The following is a 20,690-nucleotide window of genomic DNA, read 5'->3' as shown; positions in this document are numbered from 1 at the left end:
CGCAACACACTGAAAAGAGGCCCCCCGCCGCAACACACCGAAAAGAGGCCCCCCGCCGCAACACACCGAAAAGAGGCCCCCCGCCGCAACACACCGAAAAGAGGCCCCCCGCCGCAACACACCGAAAAGAGGCCCCCCCTGCCGCAACACACCGAAAAGAGGCCCCCCTGCCGCAACACACCGAAAAGAGGCCCCCCTGCCGCAACACACCGAAAAGAGGCCCCCTGCCGCAACACACCAAAATCGCGCCCCCCCGAAACAGCGAGGCAGAATATGACAAATACGTTCTTCCTGCGCTGTTTGCATATTGTCGGACAGTGCCTCGGACATGGTGTGCATGCGCTGTGTTGACGTCACGCCAGCTGATCAAAATATCACCCGGAGTAACGTTTGGTACTGCGCATGCGCAGACCCATTGAAGGCATTTTTTGGCGGGGGGCAGTATTCGTCAGGACACCGCAACTACAGATGGCATTGGGTATCAATGCGTGCTGAAAGTATTGACGGCACTTTTTGGGAACAATGCTGGAAACCACATTGGACGGTATACATCTGATACAATGTTGATTTGCGGCAGAACCCCCCCGGGGAACACAAAAATGTTCTCGTGGACCATCGGTACTCCACAAACCACTGGTTGGTGACTGCTGCTCTAAACCAATAGCGGTCTAGTCCTTTATTTGGGTTGATTAATTGTAAAGAAACTATCAATGGGCTGGTATTTTATTTATTTTTTATTTTCCTTTTTATTTTATTAAAAAAAAAAAGTTTACAGAAGAGAACCTGTCTTCTTTCCTTGCAATGAATTGTATAGTTGATGTGCACTCGCATATCACATGGTCACTTTATATGCAGATAGTTTTTTGTAGTGTTCTTCTTTAATAGACACTCTCCCGCGTTTGATTTTCATATCCCAGATCGGTGAGGCCTCACCCACCCCGTGTGCCCATTATTGGTGTGCCAGTCATGGTAGGGAATTCGTGTTTTACTCATTACTACATTCCATTCCTGGTGATATCTCTCCCACACAACAAGCTCCGCTCTATTAACGCTCATGAATTATTCTGTATCCATTCAGTGTTTTTTTTTTTTGCTGTTCCTCAATCCCATCTCTCACTCCACCCCGAGTTCTTACAAATGTGCGAGACGTGCCGCGATTTACCGACCAAATCAGTCTCGGAGTAATGTCTAATTTTAAAGGGAAATGGCTGTGATGGTGGCTCATTAAAGGCACAGTGTCTCGGGAGTTGCATAATTCGCTTTAGATCTCAGTTTAGGCTTGTTTGAAATAGTCAGATATTTGTTGTATTATTCATATGAAGATCGGTCGATTGCCACACATCTGAGGAACCTTGTACAGCTTGACCATTATCATCCATCAGCTTTCATTCATTTCAGTTGCAATATCAGTACCCTTAGACCAGTAGCCCTTAGACCAGTAGCCCTTATTATACTAGTACGCACATACCAGTGTGACACATATATACTTTTTTTTTTTTTTTTTTTTTTTAATGCAGTAACTAGTTTTAAAAATGATCTGTTAATGTATTGAGTATTCCAATAAACTGATTACCTGCGACCATCACAAGATACAAGTGCAATGAAAAGCAACATCACTTCTTAGGCCTAATGCACGCTGGACATTTTAGCTCTGGTGCATGAGACACTGGCATTTAGGTGCTGGTGGATGGTACAGGCGCACCATCCAGCCCTGCTGCCAGCAGCCGGTAAATCTCTATTGGAGGCTAATGGCTGCAGGCGCACCATCCAACCCTGCCGTCAGCAGCTGGTAAATCTCTATTGGAGGCTAACAGCTGCAGGTGCACCGCCCAGCTCTGCTGCCAGCAGCCGGTAAATCTCTACTGGAGGCTGACAACTGCAAGTGCACCATCCAGCCCTGCAGCCGGTAAAAATCTACTGGAGGCCGACAACTGCAGGCGCACCATCCAACCCTGCCGCCAGCAACCGGTAAAACTCTATTTAGAGGCTGACATCTGCTGCGGCTGGATGGCACACGAGTGTTACGCTTTTAGTGCAGTAGGCATCCAGGGATGAATGCCCACATTTCTTGCATTTCGAGTATTCATCTCTGGGTGCATACTACATTAAAAGCATAATATCACATATCGCCATCCAGCCGCAGCAGCTGTCAGCCTCTAATAAAGTTTTACCAGCAACGGGGCTGGAGGGTGTGCCTATACCCTCCCACCTGCACTGAAACGCTGGTGCCATCTTGAGTAAGGGCAGATGATTCATGTAGCATTTACTTCCTGCAATACATCCATCTGTCCTTAGATCAGGCATGCCGGCTAGCGGGTGTGCTTGGCTCCTCCTTCCCTTCTGAAGACTCCTGGGATGTATGACATCCTTTGCCTAGGCCTGGAAACCAGAAAGTAAATGAAGAAATATAAAAAAAAAAAGCTTAAAACAAGTAAATATGATATACTTGCCTATCTATTTATTAATACTGGCAGCATAAGGATTAAAAAGTGTTGGTTGAGAGAGTGAAGTTCCCCTGTAAGATGCAGTTGTCTGGTGGTGAATATATGGGATTGATCTAAACCGATCCCATCATTGATATTGTTGGCTATTTGTTAGTACGATTCACAAAATTCCGACGACAACCTTTTCGACAAGGCAGATCTGAAAATGGCAACTCGGCAAAGAAAAGGAAGCTGCTCTCCCATCTTAAAAGCCCACCCCGGACTCTACGATTATCCTCTTAGTGGTGTGAAACGCGTTGGGATGCAGATGACCGCCTTTGTACCCGATAATACCAGTAAACATACAGTACTGGGATTTTAAGGTATAGAGCGGGTTTTTTTCTTATTGAAGAGTTGCTGTGTTCAGGGCCAGATTAAGAACATCATGGGCCTGGTGCTGAGGATTTTGGTGGGGCCTTTTAGGCTGCATTCACACCTCCGCGACAAGTAACGCCGCGTACGCGGCGTATTTTGCCGCGAATAGTGTAACTTTTTTTTTACAAATCCTTCCTATTGCTTTGTATGGCCGAACGCCAATGCCGCCTGAAAAAAAGGGTCCGGGACTTTTTTTCATGCCGCAGGTGTCGCTATGAGATGTGAACCATCTTATAGACAGCAATGGGAATTCTCCCCTCCAGCGGCACGAGCCGCCGGCGTCGGAGGTGTGAATGGGGTGTAATAAATAATAAATAAATGCGTGGGAATGACATGAACGCAGCCCAGCCAAGGCAAGTGACCAAAGGCACAGAACCCAGAAGGAAGACCGGGTGAAGATGGAAGTGTCCAGGCCCCGCCTGATTAATCGCAGCACTGGAGGGCTCAGTCTGAAAATGTAAGTGTACACTAATGTGCTAATATGCTGTGCATACTTGTACATTGTGGCATAACCTACCCCAGGGCCTCTAAAAAGTAGTAATGTCAGGAAAGTTTACTACCGCTTTATTATCACAGGATCCCAGGAGCCTCTCATGGGGCCCCCTACTGACCCGGTGGACAGTGGCCCTTGGGCAGTGCCTAAGTGCACAGTTGCCAACATTTAAAAAAAAATTTCAGGGCCACTTTTTTATATAAGTGCTATATTTAGAGTAGCTGAGATCCTCGATGTTCCTCTATACATCATAGTAGTAATCACAAAATTAAATGAGTACTAATTATGGGGCAGAACAAATATGAGAATTGATATTTCCTTTAGTTGAACTAACAAAAGTGTGTCCATTCTAGAGCTGGTAACATTGAGGATATTCAGTATAATTTTAAAGAACTGTTTTTTGTGGGTAAGCAACATAGGGGAGGAGTATGAACGGTATATAAGTAGGAAGTATGTTCAGGTGAGGGAGAGGAATGTGGAGGGTCTAACAGTGGGCACTATGTACAGGAGAGGAGTACAAAGGGTACGGAAAATAGCACTATGTACAGGAGAGGAGTGTGAAGGGTATGACAATGGGCAGTATGTACAGGAAGAGTGTGGGGGTATGACAGAGGGTAGTACGTACCAGAGAGAAGTGTGGAGGGTATGATGGGGCAGTATGTACAGGAGAGGAGTGTGGAGGGTATGACAGTGGGCAGTATGTACAGGAGAGGAATGTAGACGGTATGATAGTGGGCTCTATGTATAGGAGAGGAGTGTGGAGGGTATGACAGTGAACACTATGTATAGGAGAGGAGTGTGGAGGGTATGACAGTGAGCAGTATGTACAGGAGAGGAGTGTGGAGGGTGCGACAGTGGGCACTAAGTACAGGAGAGAAGTGTATGACAGCAGGCACTATGTACAGGAGAGGAGTGTGAAGGGTATGACAGTGGGTGCTATGTATAGGAGAGGAGTGTGGAGGGTATGACAGTGGGCACTATGTACAGGAGAGGAGTGTGTAGGGTATGACAGTGGGTACTATGTATAGGAGAGAAGTGTGGAGAGTATGACAGTGGGCACTATGTACAGGAGAGGAGTGTGGCGAGTATCACAGTGAGCACTATGTACAGGAGTGGAAGGATATTTAGGGACTGCGTAGTGGTTAAGCGGGTCATACATGGATTGAAATTACGCCAATTATGCAGAGACCAGCCATAGTCAATCTATGTATGGGCTAGCTGGTTTTACACAAGTCAATCTATTAATCAACTTGAGTACAACCAGCCTGTTAGGTTTTTCCCAAAACAATCAGTGCTGCCAGCTAAAGTTAGCAACACTGATCATTGTACGCACTGGCAGAACACAATAACACTGCAGGAGTGATTCCCCCATCCACAGGTCAGCAGGTGAGAGGGTGTGTGGGGACAGGCTGGGGAGAGATACTAGTCAGTGGCTGGGTAGGCACTGGTAGTATCAGAGCCAGATACACACAGGTTACATACGCCACGATCGTTAGAGCGAGAACAATAATTCTAGTACTAGACCTCCTCTGTAACTCTAAACATGTAACCTAAAAAAATGTAAAGCATCGCTTAGGATACCAAAAAAAATTGTGCTAACTTAACTAATTAACTGTTTTTTCCAAAAAAACATGTTTGAAAATTGCTGCGCAAATACCGTGCTAGAGCTGCACAATTAATCGTTAAAAATCGTGATCTCGATTCAACCCCCCTGACGATCTTCAATGCAGAGTTTGCTGATTCTTTCATATAACAAGTGGAGAGACTTTCAGCTGTCAAAAGAAAATATCTGGGCAGTCTGCCAAGTTTTTAACAGGAAACATTGTAACTGACACTTCCTTCTTAGATCAAAGGGATACACTTCTGTGTGTAAAGAACAAATCTGGGCAGTCTGCGAAGTTTGTTAACAAAATGAAACATTGTAACTAACTAACATTGTAACTAAATTTAACCACTTAAAGTCCAACACTTGTTTCTTAAGTTAAAAAGCAATATTATTTGATAGAAAATTACTTGGAACTGCCAAACATTATATATATTTTAGCAGAGACTCTAGGGAATAAAATGGCTATTGCTGCAATATGTTATGTCACACTGCATTTTCCCACTTCAATGAATAATAAAAACCATAAAAACAAAACAGTGAAGTTAGCCCATTTTTTTTTTTTTTGTTTTAATGTGAAAGATGATGTTACGCTGCAACAATCGTGAGAGAATCGTGATCTATCTTCTAAGCAAAAAAATTGCAATTCTCATTTTAGCCAGAATCGTGCAGCTCTGTACCGTGCAACATAAAAAGTGCAAAGACCACCATAGAGTAATTTTCTAGCAAAAGCACTGTGATCCTATCAGTCTGCTGCAGTGTGTCAGCTTGTATTTATATTGGCCGCTCTGAATGTAGCTTCTGGCAGGCTGTGCAAGCAGGCCCGTATCTCCGGAACCATACATGATAGCCGTCCCATATTTTAACCAGTTGTGGGGTAGATCTTCCCTTGCCTACCCCCAAATGTGGGGTTTCTGTGACCTCTGGTCATCGAGCTACAACCCCCCAAATTCGATCTTAGAAAAAAAAAATTCTTAAAAAAAAAAAAAAAAAATATTTTTTTTTTTTTTTTTTTTTGGGCAAATGGGCCTATCTTGAGAAAGGGGCCTGGAGCTGCAGCTCCATCAGCCCCATTGTTAATCCGGCCCTGGCTGTGTTGGAGGAGCGGGTCACGGGACGCTTGCAGCCTGCACTGTTCGGTCGGTGAAGAAGAGGGTAGGATGCCGCGAGCGGAGTGACTTTATCTGTCTAAGTCAGAGCTGATATTGATTGAGTGCTTGACAGATCAGTCGATCATCAATTTAGTTGCATTAATTCATCGATGGAATGATCAATATTGATATGTGTGGCCACCATTACAGTGTGAGACATTTTCTGTGTCCCATCAATCTAAAAATTTGTTCTGATTAAATCCGAAATTAGTCAAGCTTGTCCAGAACCTTCCTCCTTCTGACTGTTCAGTAAAAGTTTTTTTCTTTTTTTTTTTATTCAATACCGTATATACTCGAGTATAAGCCGACCCGAATATAAGCTGAGGCACCTAAGTTTACCACAAAAAAACTGAGAAAACTTATTGACTCGCGTATAAGCCTAAGGTGTCCATCTGCATGCCTCACTGTGCCCATGCCTCACTGTGTGCCCATGCCTCACTGTGTGTCTATGCCTCACTGTGTGTCCATGCTTCACTGTGCCTCACTGTGCCCATGCCTCACTGTGTGTCTATGCCTCACTGTGCCCATGCCTCACTGTGCTCACTGACGTTTAACATGGGAGTCTATAGAAGGGGTGCCTGACTTTGAAAAATCGGTGCTCCCCAGCCATAAGTCTCCCAGACAACCTTTGCACACTTGTAGAGGAGAAATGGGGCTACATGTGTGCCAAGTTTCGGGTCCAGGGGACCTACGACCGGCCGATACCAGGTCCTCAAAGTCACCAGAGAAATTACTGTTTAACATGGGAGTCTATAGAAGGGGTGTCTGGCTTTGAAAAATCGGTGCTCACTGGCCGTAGGTTCCATCGGACAACAAACATTGCACACTTGTAGAGGAAGAGGGGGGCTGAATGTGTGCCAAGTTTCGGGTCCAGGGGACCTATGGCTGGCCGGTACCGGGTCCCCAAAGCCTGGGAGATCAGTTGCAAAAAGGTGACTCGAGTATAAGCCGAGGGGGGGCTTTTCAGCACAAAAAAAGTGCTGAAAAACTCGGCTTATACTCGAGTATATACAGGGAGTGCAGAATTATTAGGCAAATGAGTATTTTGACCACATCATCCTCTTTATGCATGTTGTCTTACTCCAAGCTGTATAGGCTCGAAAGCCTACTACCAATTAAGCATATTAGGTGATGTGCATCTCTGTAATGAGAAGGTGTGTGGTCTAATGACATCAACACCCTATATCAGGTGTGCATAATTATTAGTCAACTTCCTTTCCTTTGGCAAAAGGGGTCAAAAGAAGGACTTGACAGGCTCAGAAAAGTCAAAAATAGTGAGATATCTTACAGAGGGATGCAGCACTCTTAAAATTGCAAAGCTTCTGAAGCGTGATCATCGAACAATCAAGCGTTTCATTCAAAATAGTCAACAGGGTCGCAAGAAGCGTGTGGAAAAACCAAGGCGCAAAATAACTGCCCATGAACTGAGAAAAGTCAAGCGTGCAGCTGCCAAGATGCCACTTGCCACCAGTTTGGCCATATTTCAGAGCTGCAACATCACTGGAGTGCCCAAAAGCACAAGGTGTGCAATACCCAGAGACATGGCCAAGGTAAGAAAGGCTGAAAGACGACGACCACTGAACAAGACACACAAGCTGAAACGTCAAGACTGGGCCAAGAAATATCTCAAGATTGATTTTTCTAAGGTTTTATGGACTGATGAAATGAGAGTGAGTCTTGATGGGCCAGATGGATGGGCCCGTGGCTGGATTGGTAAAGGGCAGAGAGCTCCAGTCCGACTCAGACGCCAGCAAGGTGGAGGTGGAGTACTGGTTTGGGCTGGTATCATCAAAGATGAGCTTGTGGGGACTTTTCGGGTTGAGGATGGAGTCAAGCTCAACTCCCAGTCCTACTGCCAGTTTCTGGAAGACACCTTCTTCAAGCAGTGGTACAGGAAGAAGTATGCATCCTTCAAGAAAAACATGATTTTCATGCAGGACAATGCTCCATCACACGCGTCCAAGTACTCCACAGCGTGGCTGGCAAGAAAGGGTATAAAAGAAGAAAAACTAATGACATGGCCTCCTTGTTCACCTGATCTGAACCCCATTGAGAACCTGTGGTCCATCATCAAATGTGAGATTTACAAGGAGGGAAAACAGTACACCTCTCTGAACAGTGTCTGGGAGGCTGTGGTTGCTGCTGCACGCAATGTTGATGGTGAACAGATCAAAACACTGACAGAATCCATGGATGGCAGGCTTTTGAGTGTCCATGCAAAGAAAGGTGGCTATATTGGTCACTGATTTGTTTTTGTTTTGTTTTTGAATGTCAGAAATGTATATTTGTGAATGTTGAGATGTTATATTGGTTTCACTGGTAAAAATAAATAATTGAAATGGGTATATATTTTTTTTTTGTTAAGTTGCCTAATAATTATGCACAGTAATAGTCACCTGCACACACAGATATCCCCCTAAAATAGCTAAAACTAAAAACAAACTAAAAACTACTTCCAAAAATATTCAGCTTTGATATTAATGAGTTTTTTGGGTTCATTGAGAACATGGTTGTTGTTCAATAATAAAATTAATCCTCAAAAATACAACTTGCCTAATAATTCTGCACTCCCTGTACAGTACCTTATTTTACACTCGGTGACATCAAATCACATCAAATCGTAGCTAATAAGAGGGACTGACAGGGTGCTGTACATGGCTTCCTGAAAATGCTGCCACCGCCATTACTGGTGAGGGAACCCAGTAGTGAAGCATTGTGGCTTCACGCCGGGTCCCTACTGCGCATGTGCGAGGAACCTACTGGCCCAGCAGGAGGAGGAGAGCTGAGCTGCTGACGTAATGTGCCATGGGCTGTTCTCCTGGAAATGGGAACAGGATACCTGTCAAAGACCGGTATCCACTCCCCCCTGAATGGTGCCAAATGTGGCACCAGAGGGGGAGGAGACAAATCAGCAGAAGTTCCACTTTTGGGTGGAACTCCGCTTTAAGGGCCCTTTCACATGTGCGGACCGTATGTCCGCTTTTTCATCCATCTGTTTGCGGATGAAAAAGGGACATACATTGGTCCCTATGTAATCACCTGCCTCCGCAAAGATCCGATTTTGCGTACGGAAGAAAACCCTATTTTTTCTTCCGTCTGCGGATCGGATGAACACGGACGCACGGTCCGTGTTCATCCGATCCCCCATTGGGAAAAGCGGAGAAAAGACAGGGCGGTCCCTGCACAGCATGTAGTGTCACGTGGCGGCCAACTGCGCATGCGCGATGCGTTCCAATGGATTTTCGACAGTACACACCAGCGAACCCGGCATTCAGGGCGACGTGGATTTAGAGGAAAGTGGCTTTTTTTTTTAACATCCTCCAATCCACGGGGATGTTAAGGAAAGAGCCTGGATGCCGACCGAGGTTTCACTGGTGTACACTGTCGTGAATCCATTGGAACGCATCGCATTTGCGTTTGGAACGCATCGCGCATGCGCAGTTGACCGCCACGTGACTTCCGGAGCATTCTAGGATAGGATAGCAAACTGTGACAATACACCGGCTCAGCGGGGATATACGGAGCGATGAGCTGACGGACACACGGGAGGCGGATCATTACTGATCCGCCCCGTGTGATAGGGGCCCTAAACTGTCCGCGCTTTATGAAGCTTCTGACAGGCTGCGCAAGAAGCCCCGTATCTCCGAAACTATAGGTGGCAGGAGCCCCAAATGTTGACCAGTGGTGGGGTATGACCTACCTACCCCCAAATTTGGGGTCTCTGTGACCCCAGGTCGCCGATCTATGACCCTCGAAGCTCGATCACCTGCCTCCCCTGACTGCATGCCCCGGTCTTGATGGGTTTATGTCAGTCTGGAGCAGTGGTCTTCAAACTGCGGCCCAGGGGCCAGATGTGGCCCTTTGCTTGCCTTTTGTCCAGCCCTTGGGGCAGTGTCCCTCTTACGGATACAGGACACTATTCCAACCACTGACACCAATGATGGGGCATTATTCTTCCTATTGACATTAATGATGAGACACTTTCTCTCACTGACACCAACAATGGGGTACTATTCCTCCCACTGACAACGTCTGGCACCCCCTAAGTCTGAAGGAGAGTAAACTGGCCCTTTAGAAAGTCTGGAGACCCCCTGGTCTGGAGGAGTGGGGGCGTTCGGGGGCATGTTGTTGTATTTTGATGCAGACCACCTGAAGGAACACCTTCATGTAATGCTGAGCCTCCATGATAAAAAGAGCCGCAGTCCAGTGAATGGAAGGGGCGAGCTGCTCTGTGCATGGGCTTACAAATAAATCAATCTAGCTGCATTCAGGTCTGTGAATTAAAAATGACTGATATACAGATGTGAATCAGGTGCCGATGTATATCTAGGTCCATCATGGTGCACTGGCAGTGCATTTAAAATATACTTTTATACTGCAATGCATGTTAATGTGCAACACAAAATATCATAGTGACAAATATCTGAACCCAATACGACTGTGCGAAGGTATTAAGACCGTCCCAGTCATGTTCTCTGTATAAGATATTTGAATAAAAGCAAGTGCACTGTGATATTGTGAACGCTGTTGTTGTTGTTGTACCTTTCAGTGGTTAGCTGGGGGCATCATGTGAACCCCTGGTAATGTTTGAGAATAATCCTCCTTGATGTTTTGAAATACTTTCCTGAGCAAGACTAATCCTCCCACTTGACTGCTGAAATCCTTTCTGCTCAGTTGTACAAATTGAGTGGGATATGGAAAATTCAATCTCAATTCCAGGAAAACGAAAAAAAAATAAAAAATGGACCATTGCCCCCAATTCCTCCACCACCAAAATTAAAATTTCCTAGAGATTGGCTTTAAAGTGATTGTAAACGATCACCTTGTAAAACAACCCATTCCGTTTAACCACTCAAGGACCGCCTCCGGCACATATACGTTGGCAGAATGGCACGGCTGGGCACAAGCACGTACCTGTATGTCCTCTTTAGCCACTTCCCGACCGCCGCATGTATATGTACGTCGGCAGAATGGCACGTACAGGCATATGGGCATACATGTACGTCCTTTCCTTTCCGCGGGTCGGGGGTCCGAACCGGACCCCCCCCCGCTACATGCGGCGGTCGGATACCCGCGGGGAGCGATCCGGGACGACGGCGCGGCTATTCGTTTATAGCCGCTCCGTCGCGATCGCTCCCCGGAGCTGAAGAACGGGGAGAGCCGTATGTAAACACGGCTTCCCCGTGCGTCACTGTGGCGGCTGCATTGATCGAGTGATCCCTTTTATAGGGAGACTCGATCGATGACGTCAGACCTACAGCCACACCCCCCTACAGTTGTAAACACACACTAGGTGAACACTAACCCCTACAGCGCCACCTGTGGTTAATTCCCAAACTGCAACTGTCATTTTCACAATAAACAATGCAATTTAAATGCATTTTTTGCTGTGAAAATGACAATGGTCCCAAAAATGTGTCAAAATTGTCCGAAGTGTCCGCCATAATGTCGCAGTCACGAAAAAAATCGCTGATCGCCGCCATTACTAGTAAAAAAAAAAAAATTATTAATAAAAATGCAATAAAACTATCCCCTATTTTGTAAACACTATACATTTTGCGCAAACCAATCGATAAACGCTTATTGCGATTCTTTTATTTATTTTTTTACCAAAAATAGGTAAAAGAATACGTATCGGCCTAAACTGAGGAAGTTTTTTTTTTTTATATATTTTTGGGGATATTTATTATAGCAAAAAGGGAAAAAATATTGCATTTTTTTTTAAAAATTGTCGCTCTATTTTTGTTTATAGCGCAAAAAATAAAAACCGCAGAGGTGATCAAATACCACCAAACGAAAGCTCTATTTGTGGGGAAAAAAGGACGCCAATTTTGTTTGGGAGACACGTTGCATGACCGCACAATTGTCGGTTAAATCGCAGTGCCGAATCGCAAAAACTGGCCGGGTCCTTTATCTGCATTTTGGTCCGGGTCTTAAGTGATTAAACATTGAAACGAAAGGCAAACATTTGCGCATAGATACAAGAAAAATTATAAATACTTTTTTTTTTTTTGGTTTGTTTTTATTTTTTGTGATCACATCCTCTGTTCTCAGCTGCATAAGAGCTGGAGGGGGAGAAGTAATGGCACACTGATTTCCCCAGTGAATGGCTTTGCAGCGGTCCAATGACCAGACAAGTCTGATCATTGGCGGAGAGCAGGCTGAGTTCCCAGCACAGCTAGAGATCTGACCACAGTGTGCTCTCCTGCTTAGTGTGGTCATTTTTTAATAGGAAATTAGAGGGACGACTGGCAGGAACACCAGGGATTTATTTTACAAAGAGTCTTATTAATAATCAATGCAACTTTACAGCTTAACATTGAGAAGAATACATCAGGGATGAACATGACCGAAAAAAAGGAATAGAGCCGCATTTCAAAAAGGAAAAACAAAACAAGAATACAAATGCCAGTAAATTAGACATATAAAGATGCTCAGGACCCAGGAATGCCCAAAGGGCATTGTCCGCTATTTAGCAAATGTGTAAAAGGTCTGTCTCAACAAGAGCCCAACTGTAAACGGCCCTGGGCCTCTAGCCATGCAGCCAACTCTGCCAGGGCCTCCGACCTGCCAGATTATAAAGGAGTCAAAAAGAAACAGAATCTGAGATTATTAGGAAAAGGAAAGAGTGGAGAGGAAAGAAAGAAAGGAAAGAGGAAAGGAAAGAGGGAGGAAAGAAAGGAAAGAAAAAGGAAAGAGGAAAGAAAGGAAAGAAAGGAAAGAGGAAAGAAAGGAAAGAGGAAAGAAAGGAAAGAGGAAAGAAAGGAAAGAGGAAAGAAAGGAAAGAGGAAAGAAAGGAAAGAGGAAAGAAAGGAAAGAGGAAAGAAAGGAAAGAGGAAAGAAAGGAAAGAGGAAAGAAAGGAAAGAAAGGAAAGAAAGGGAAGGAAAGAGAAGAGGAAAGAGGAAAGAAAAAGGAAAGAGGAAAGAAAGAAAAAGGAAAGAGGAAAGAAAGAAAAAGGAAAGAGGAAAGAAAGAGAAAAGAGGAAAGAAAGAAAAAGGAAAGAGGAAAGAAAGAGAAAAGAGGAAAGAAAGAGAAAGAAAAGAGGAAAGGAAAGGGAGGAAAGAAAGGAAAGAGGAAAGAAAGGAAAGAGGAAAGAGAGGAAAGGAAAGCGGAAAGAAAGGAAAGAGGAAAGGAAAGAAAGGAAAGAGGAAAGAGGAAAGGAAAGCGGAAAGAAAGGAAGGAGGAAAGGAAAGAGAGGAAAGCGGAAAGAAAGGAAAGAGGAAAGGAAAGAAAGAGGAAAGAAAGGAAAGAGGAAAGAAAGAAAAGAAAGAGGAAAGAAAGGAAGGAAAGAGGAAAGAAAGGAAGGAAAGAGGAAAGAAAGGAAGGAAAGAGGAAAGAAAGGAAGGAAAGAGGAAAGAAAGGAAGGAAAGAGGAAAGAAAGGAAGGAAAGAGGAAAGAAAGGAGGAAAGAGGAAAGAAAGGAGGGAAAGAGGAAAGAAAGGAGGGAAAGAGGAAAGAAAGGAGGGAAAGAGGAAAGAAAGGAAGGAAAGAGGAAAGAAAGGAAGGAAAGAGGAAAGAAAGGAAGGAAAGAGGAAAGAAAGGAGGGAAAGAGGAAAGAAAGGAGGGAAAGAGGAAAGAAAGGAAGGAAAGAGGAAAGAAAGGAAGGAAAGAGGAAAGAAAGGAAGGAAAGAGGAAAGAAAGGAAGGAAAGAGGAAAGAAAGGAAGGAAAGAGGAAAGAAAGAAAAAGGAAAGAGGAAAGAAAGAGAAAAGAGGAAAGAAAGAAAGAGGAAAGAAAGAGAAAAGAGGAAAGAAAGAGGAAAGAAAGAGGAAAGGAAAGAGGAAAGAAAGGAAAGAGAAGAGGAAAGAAGAGGAAAGAGAAGAGGAAAGAAAGAGGAAAGAAAGGAAAGAGGAAAGAAAGGAAAGAGGAAAGGAAGGAAGGAAAGAGAAGAGGAAAGAGAAGAGGAAAGAAAGAGGAAAGAGAAAGGAAAGGAAAGAGGAAAGAAAGAGAAAGAAAAGAGGAAAGAAAGAGGAAAGAGAAAGGAAAGAAAGAGGAAAGAGGAGGAAAGAGAGGAAAGAGAGGAAAGAGAGGAAAGAGAGGAAAGAGAGGAAAGAGAGGAAAGAGAGGAAAGAGGAAAGAAAGGAAAGAGGAAAGAGAGAAGAGGAAAGAGGAAAGAAAGGAAAGAGGAAAGAGGAAAGAAAGGAAAGAGGAAAGAGGAAAGGAAAGAAAGAGGAAAGAAAAGAGAAAATAGGAAAGAAAGAGGAAAGAGAAAGGAAAGGAAAGAGGAAAGAAAGAGAAAGAAAAGAGGAAAGAAAGAGAAAGGAAAGAGGAAAGAGGAGGAAAGAGGAGGAAAGAGGAGGAAAGAGAGGAAAGAGAGGAAAGAGAGGAAAGAGAGGAAAGAGAGGAAAGAGAGGAAAGAGAGGAAAGAGAGGAAAGAAAGGAAAGAGGAAAGAGAGAAGAGGAAAGAGGAAAGAAAGGAAAGAGGAAAGAGGAAAGAAAGGAAAGAAAGGAAAGAAAGGAAAGAAAGGAAAGAAAGGAAAGAAAGAAATGAAAGAGGAAAGAAAAGAGAAAATAGGAAAGAAAGAAAAAGGAAAGAGGAAAGAAAAGAGAAAATAGGAAAGAAAGAAAAAGGAAAGAGGAAAGAAAAGAGAAAATAGGAAAGAAAAGAGAGGGAAGGGTGGGGTGGGGGGGGGTCCTCGCGTTGGGGAGCAAAGGTACATCAGATCCGAAGAAGGGTGGTGTCAAATCTAGTGGGTTCAGTGTAATCAACCCAAGGTTGCCAGACCTTCAGGAATTTATCGTGGGTATCGAAGAGGATGGCAGTCAGCTTCTCATTTACCAGTATGTTGTCCATGCGATTTCTAACCGCCTCAAAGCTGAGTGTTGGTGTCCTTCCATGCCTTTTGCTATCGTAAGTTTGGTTGCTGTAAAGAGGGTGCAGAGCCAGCTGGCGTTCCGAGTGCAACAATTCTGCGATCGGGTTACAAAGAAGGGCTTCGTATGGGTCCTTCTTGAGGTCAGTATGAAGTATATTCCGAAGGAGAGAATAGACTCTGATCCATAATCTGCGTACCCTCGGGCAGGTCCAACAAATGTGTATCATAGTGCCGTCCTGGGAACACTGTAATCACTACATTCAGTGCCGATTTCCCCCTACTGCCCCCCCCCCCCCCACCCTGCTGGCTACTCTGCTCTCCTCCCCCCAGCTGCTGCGGGGGGGATGTTTCAGGATAGAGAGTGGGGTAAGGGGCTATATGTCATTTACCATCGCCTTACTTTTTTAAGTGAACTCCACTGTGTTTACTATGCTTCCGTTTGTGAGTTAATATGAAGCCGCTTAGCACAGAGCACCTCCCATTCATCATTCACTGTCCAGTGCAGCTGAGGCTGGAGAGAAAGGCATATGTGTTTAAAGCGGAGGTTCACACAAAAAGTGAACCTCCGCTTTTTGGATCCCCCCCTCCGGTGACACATTTGGGGGTGCAGATACCTGTCTGATACCTGACCACTTCCGGGTCTGATCCCCCTGGGGAATCCAGCCTGTGATGTCAACACCCCTCCCCCCCCTGCTGTCTTCTTGGAAACACTGTTCCCAGGAGTGAGCGGGGATCAGTGACGGCGCGCCGCGATCCTCGCGCATGCGCAGTAGGGAATCAGGCAGTGAAGCCGTCGGGCTTCACTTGCTGATTCCCTCACTGAGGATGGCGGCGGAAGCTGCCGAGGACCGAGCGATTGCTCAGCCTCGGCTGCTGACATCGCGGGCGCGCTGGACAGGTAAGTGTCCATTTTTTAAAAGTCAGCAGCTGCCGTATTTGTAGCTGCTGACTTTTAAAAAAAAAAAAAAAACGGCGGAACCTCTGCTTTAAACTTGGGTTGCACCTCCAGCTGTTGCAGAACTAAAAGTCCCATGAGGCATAGCAAGATTTTGACAGCCACAAGCATAACACCCAGAGGCAGAGGCTTGATGGGACTTGTGGTTTTGCAACAGCTGGAGGTCCGCTAATTGCAGATCCCTGTCCTAATGCAATAGGTTGCCCACACCTATGCACCTCCCCCTTTGTGATCTACAGGACACTTCTTCCCCATATGTACTGTAGATAAGAAGTGAACTGGGAAAGCCGGTGCCGCATTGTATTTTTCTGATTGCAAGAAATTACACGGACACAAGATTTGTGTCAGGTTTAGCAGGGGGTGTTCTGTACTTGGAGAAAATGTACTTCAGCTAACTAACAAAAAAAGAAAATTAATGCAGCCTAACACATCAAGTACAGTACATAATCTGCAATATGTTACGTTGTCATTCTTGGGTTTAGATTTCCTTTTACATTTGCACTTGGTGCTAAAGCTTTTTTTTTTTTTTAAATATCACTTGCATATAGAGTGAGGAAATGTTAAAATCAAAATGGTATTAAATTGCACTCATCTCCCCCCCAAGGCCCCCCCCCCCCCCAACATTCGTGGGCATTTCCCTCCCTTCTTCTGTTTGATGATGGTCTCTAAGACAAAAAGTGGTCACAAATTGAAAATGTTAATTTTCTTATCTTACATTAAAGGATGTTTTTTTCTTCTGTTTTGCAGATCTTTCGAGGCTTTCCTTCTCATCGGGTGAGTAGTGTTGCAGCTTTTTGTTGTGGTTTCATCATAACTGATGTGAATTGTATTTATAGCTCTGACAGACTAAAAAAAAAAAAAAAAATGTTGTATTAGTCTTTTTACCTGCAGAGGCAAGGAAGGATGCACCCACAAGCATGGGCGTCCGCTCCATAGGGCAAGGGGGGGCAAATGACCCCCCCTGGAAAATCAAGAAGGTGTTGAAGAGTCTCGCGGCTGCGGGCTGTCTGAGCAGTCCCGGGCCGGATGTCACACAGGCACAGCGAGCAGAGTGAAGCCGCCTCCCCCTCCAATGTTTATGTGTACACAGGGGGAGGGAACCTGCTGCCTGTTCCACGCTGATGGCTGATCTGAAGTACTGAATGGGATGGGGAGGGGGGTAGGTCTGTGCTGAAGGGGGGGGGTTTGTGCTGAATGGGGTGGTCCATATGTGCTGAAGGGGGGTCTGTGCTTAAAGGGGGTCCATCTGTGCTGAAGGGGGGTCTGTGCTGAATGGGGGGGGGGTCTGTGCTAAAGGGGGGTCCATCTGTGCTGAATGGAGGGGTCTGTGCATAATGGGGGGTCCATCTGTGCAGAATGGGGGGTCTGTACATTCTCTAGGCTATAATTATATGGGCATTGAGTGAAGCTGAATTATTTCAAGTGCTAATTCACACTGCCAGCTGGCCGCGTTATCGGTAAAGCGCCGCTAAAAAGCGGCATTTTACCATCGTTTTAGCTGCGCTATTTGCCCGTTAGCAGGCACTTTTAACCTCCGCTGGCGTTTGAAGAAAGGGTTAAATGCGACTGTATCGCTGCTGCCAAAGTGCCCCCCCCCCCGAAAAATTTTCAGCGGATGTCCATGCCCACAAGGCCTATGTTGACAGGGTTTAAAGCCAATCATTACCCCATTTTGCTCTGTAGACATTGGGGCAGGGAATTTCAAATCAAACTACGGCCCTCCAGCTGCTGCGGAAAACTACAAGTCCCATGAGGCATTGTAAAACTCTGACATTCACAGACATGACTCGGCATGATGGGAATTGTAGTTCCTGAACAACTGGAGGGCCATAATTTGAGGACCCCCTGCATTAGGCAATGGGTTCTCAACCTGTGGCCTGCCAGCTGTTGCGTAACTACAAGTCCCCTCATGCCTCTGCTTTTTGGGAGTCATGCTTGTTACTGTCAGCCTTGCAGTGCATCATGGGACGTGTAGTTGGAGGGCCACCCATGGGATAGACCAGTGGTCTCCAAACTGTGGCCCGGGGGCCAGATGCAGCCCTTTGCTTGCTTGTATCCGGCCCTTGGGGCATTATTCCTCCCTCTGATAGGAGACACTATTGTCAACTGACATCAACAATGGGGCATCATTCCTCCCAAGGATTCCAACAATGGGGGGCTATTCCGCCCCCTAAAGCCTCATACACACAATGGGATTATTCGTCAGGAATTGTGTGACAGGCTGTTTGGCCGTTTGTACTCTCCATCGGATAATTGTTGGATTTTCCGCGGACAAATGTTGGATAGCGTGCTTTAAAATTGTCCGCCAAACAATTGTGTGTTGTCGGATTTTCCGATCGTGTGTGCACAAGTTTTTGTCGGACAAAAATCCAGAGTACAAACACGCATGTTCAGAAGCAATGCTCACCATAATACAACATTAGCAAAAGTTGCCCAAAGGGTGGCGCTAAAGAGCTGAAAAAACATGTTGTTTTGTGTCTGTTGGCCGACAAGTCTTTGCCGTTTTTGTATGCAATACAAGTTCCTGGCCAATGCCCTTCAGACAAAAGTCCTACGCCTAGTCCGCTAAAAATCAGATCGTGTGTATGAGGCTTTATACCAAATGTGGTGATGTTTACTCCCACTAATGCCAGGAACGTTTCTATTGCCGTCTGGCCTCCCTAAAGTCTGAAGAACAATAAACTTGCCCTTTTGTTTAGAAAGTTTGGAGACCCCTGGGATGGACCATCGCTGTACACTTGTGAAAATGTTAAACATGAACCTGTGAAGAAAGACATGGGGGGGGGGGGGGGGAGAGAGAGATCCCACGTGGGTGTACACATCGGTACGCCCTTGTGAATGAAGCCTTGGCTTGCTAAAGCGCTTGTATAATAAGCAAGTGCTGTGTTGCTTTTCCATAAAACTGCAAATCTGTTTACAGAACCCTTTTCAGTTTCCGTGCCGCTATTCTCCTCCCAGCCTCTTTCACACTCTTCCTGATTACATGTGCTTGCTTAAAGGGTCACTAAAGGAAATTTTTTTTTTGCTGAAATGACTGTTTACAGGGTATAGAGACATAAAAGTTAACTGATTCCTTTTAAAAATGATTAAAAATAGATTAAATTCTATCATATAATGTGCCTTTAGTTTCACTTTCGGTTTTAAACTGGTTTCATGTTTATGTGAAGTAAAGAGACCCACAGAACAAAAACAAACAAATCCAGGGCAGTGTTTTGTTTTTAAATGAATCTGATTGGTTCTGAGGAGTTTTAGACACACAGCTTAGACCACAGTGAGAAGCTCCCATGAGTTTTTTCATAAGGAGCCAGACAAGCAGGAAGTGTGGAGATCACAGCAGAATTGCAGCTACTTCAAAGCAAAAATGAACAAAGAGGACATGAAACCAGTACTGCAGTAAGGTAAAGGAAGCTATTTAGCTAAAAAAAAAAAATCCTTTAGTGATCCTTTTAATCCTTGCTATGGACTAGCTTTCTGACGGGGACCATGATGGACCATGCATCTATAGTCTCTGCATGATGACTCTGGAGTACAGCTGTGTGTGAGACCGTTGTCAACCAATAACAGGAAATGCCGTAAAAGCACTTTTAACATGACATTCAGCCGAGTTGTCAGAATGACAATCGGCTGTTTTTTTTTTTTTTCATTGCCGTACATACCGTACTTTCACCACCGCTTCCGGGTATGTAATCTGCGGGACTGGGCGTTCCTAATTGATTGACATCCTTCCGACCGTCGCATACAGCACGTCATGAGTTGCCAAAAGAAGTCGGACTGCGAGTCGGCTCTATACGGCGCCTCCGCACCGACTTTCGGCAACTCGTGACGCGCTGTATGCCCCGGTCGGAAGGATGTCAATCAATTAGGAACGCCCAGTCCCGCAGATTACATACCCGGAAGCGGTGGTGAAAGTACGGTATGTACGGCAATGGAATAAAAAAAAAACAGCCGATTGTCATTCTGACAACTCTGCTGATTGTCATGTTAAAAAAAAAAATTTGGGGGTGAACCGCCGCTTTAAAGGGGTCGTAAAGGTTTGTTTCTTATTTTCTAGATGGGTTCCTTTAAGCTCGTGCATTGTTGGTTCACTTACCTTTCATTTCCTGTTCTGGCTGACTAACCCCCAGCCAGAACGGCTCGGATGATGGGGGCAAGCTTACTGAGGAGAAACGGGAAGTGAGAAATTCAGACAAACAAAAAAAAAAAATTTAGAAGGGAAATTGAAGGAAAAGGTAAGTGAACCAACAATGCACTAGCTTAAAGGAACTTATTTAGAAAATAAAAAACAAACCTTTACAACCCCTTTAAAGTGGAACTCAAGCTCTCCTTTTCACTTGTATAAAACAAACTTAAAGTAAAGTTAGCCCAATTTTTTTGTACAATGCAAAAGATAAAGTTACGGCGAGTAAATTGATACTTAACATGTCACGCTTTAAAATTGCGCTCCACTCATGGAATGGCGCCAAACTTCAGTACTTAAAAATCTCCATAGGCGTTGATTCTTTTTTTTTTTTTTTTTACAGGTTACCAGTTTAGAGTTACAGAGGAGGTCTAGTGCTAGAATTGTTGCTAGTGCTCTAACGCACACGGCGATACCTCACATGTGTGGTTTAAACCGGCGTTTACATATGTGGGCGGGACTTGCGTGTGTGTTCGCTTCTGAGCGCAAGCTACTGGGGATAGGGGCGTTTAAAAAAAAAAATATATATATATATTTTATTTTACTTAATTTATATTTTTACACTTTTTTTTACATTTTTATTTTTTTTTGATCACTTTTATTCCTATTACAAGGAATGTAAACATCCCTTGTAATAGG

At 44.8% G+C, this 20,690-nt stretch overlaps 1 protein-coding gene across 1 annotated transcript in view; it reads left to right on the top strand.

Moving 5' to 3' along the window:
• Positions 1-20,690, top strand: part of PTK2 (protein tyrosine kinase 2) — a 458,969-nt gene that overhangs the window by 68,746 nt on the left and 369,533 nt on the right. Inside the window, exon 2 of the mRNA XM_040355020.1 lies at positions 16,622-16,648. Coding sequence (XP_040210954.1) covers positions 16,622-16,648 — 27 coding nt within the window. The remainder of the gene's footprint in view (positions 1-16,621; positions 16,649-20,690) is intronic.

The sequence above is a fragment of the Rana temporaria genome, chromosome 5 (assembly GCF_905171775.1).
Source record: "Rana temporaria chromosome 5, aRanTem1.1, whole genome shotgun sequence".
Taxonomy (NCBI): Eukaryota; Metazoa; Chordata; class Amphibia; order Anura; family Ranidae; genus Rana; species Rana temporaria.
The sequence above is the reverse complement of the archived record's forward strand: the minus strand, read 5'-3'. Positions and strand labels throughout refer to the sequence as shown.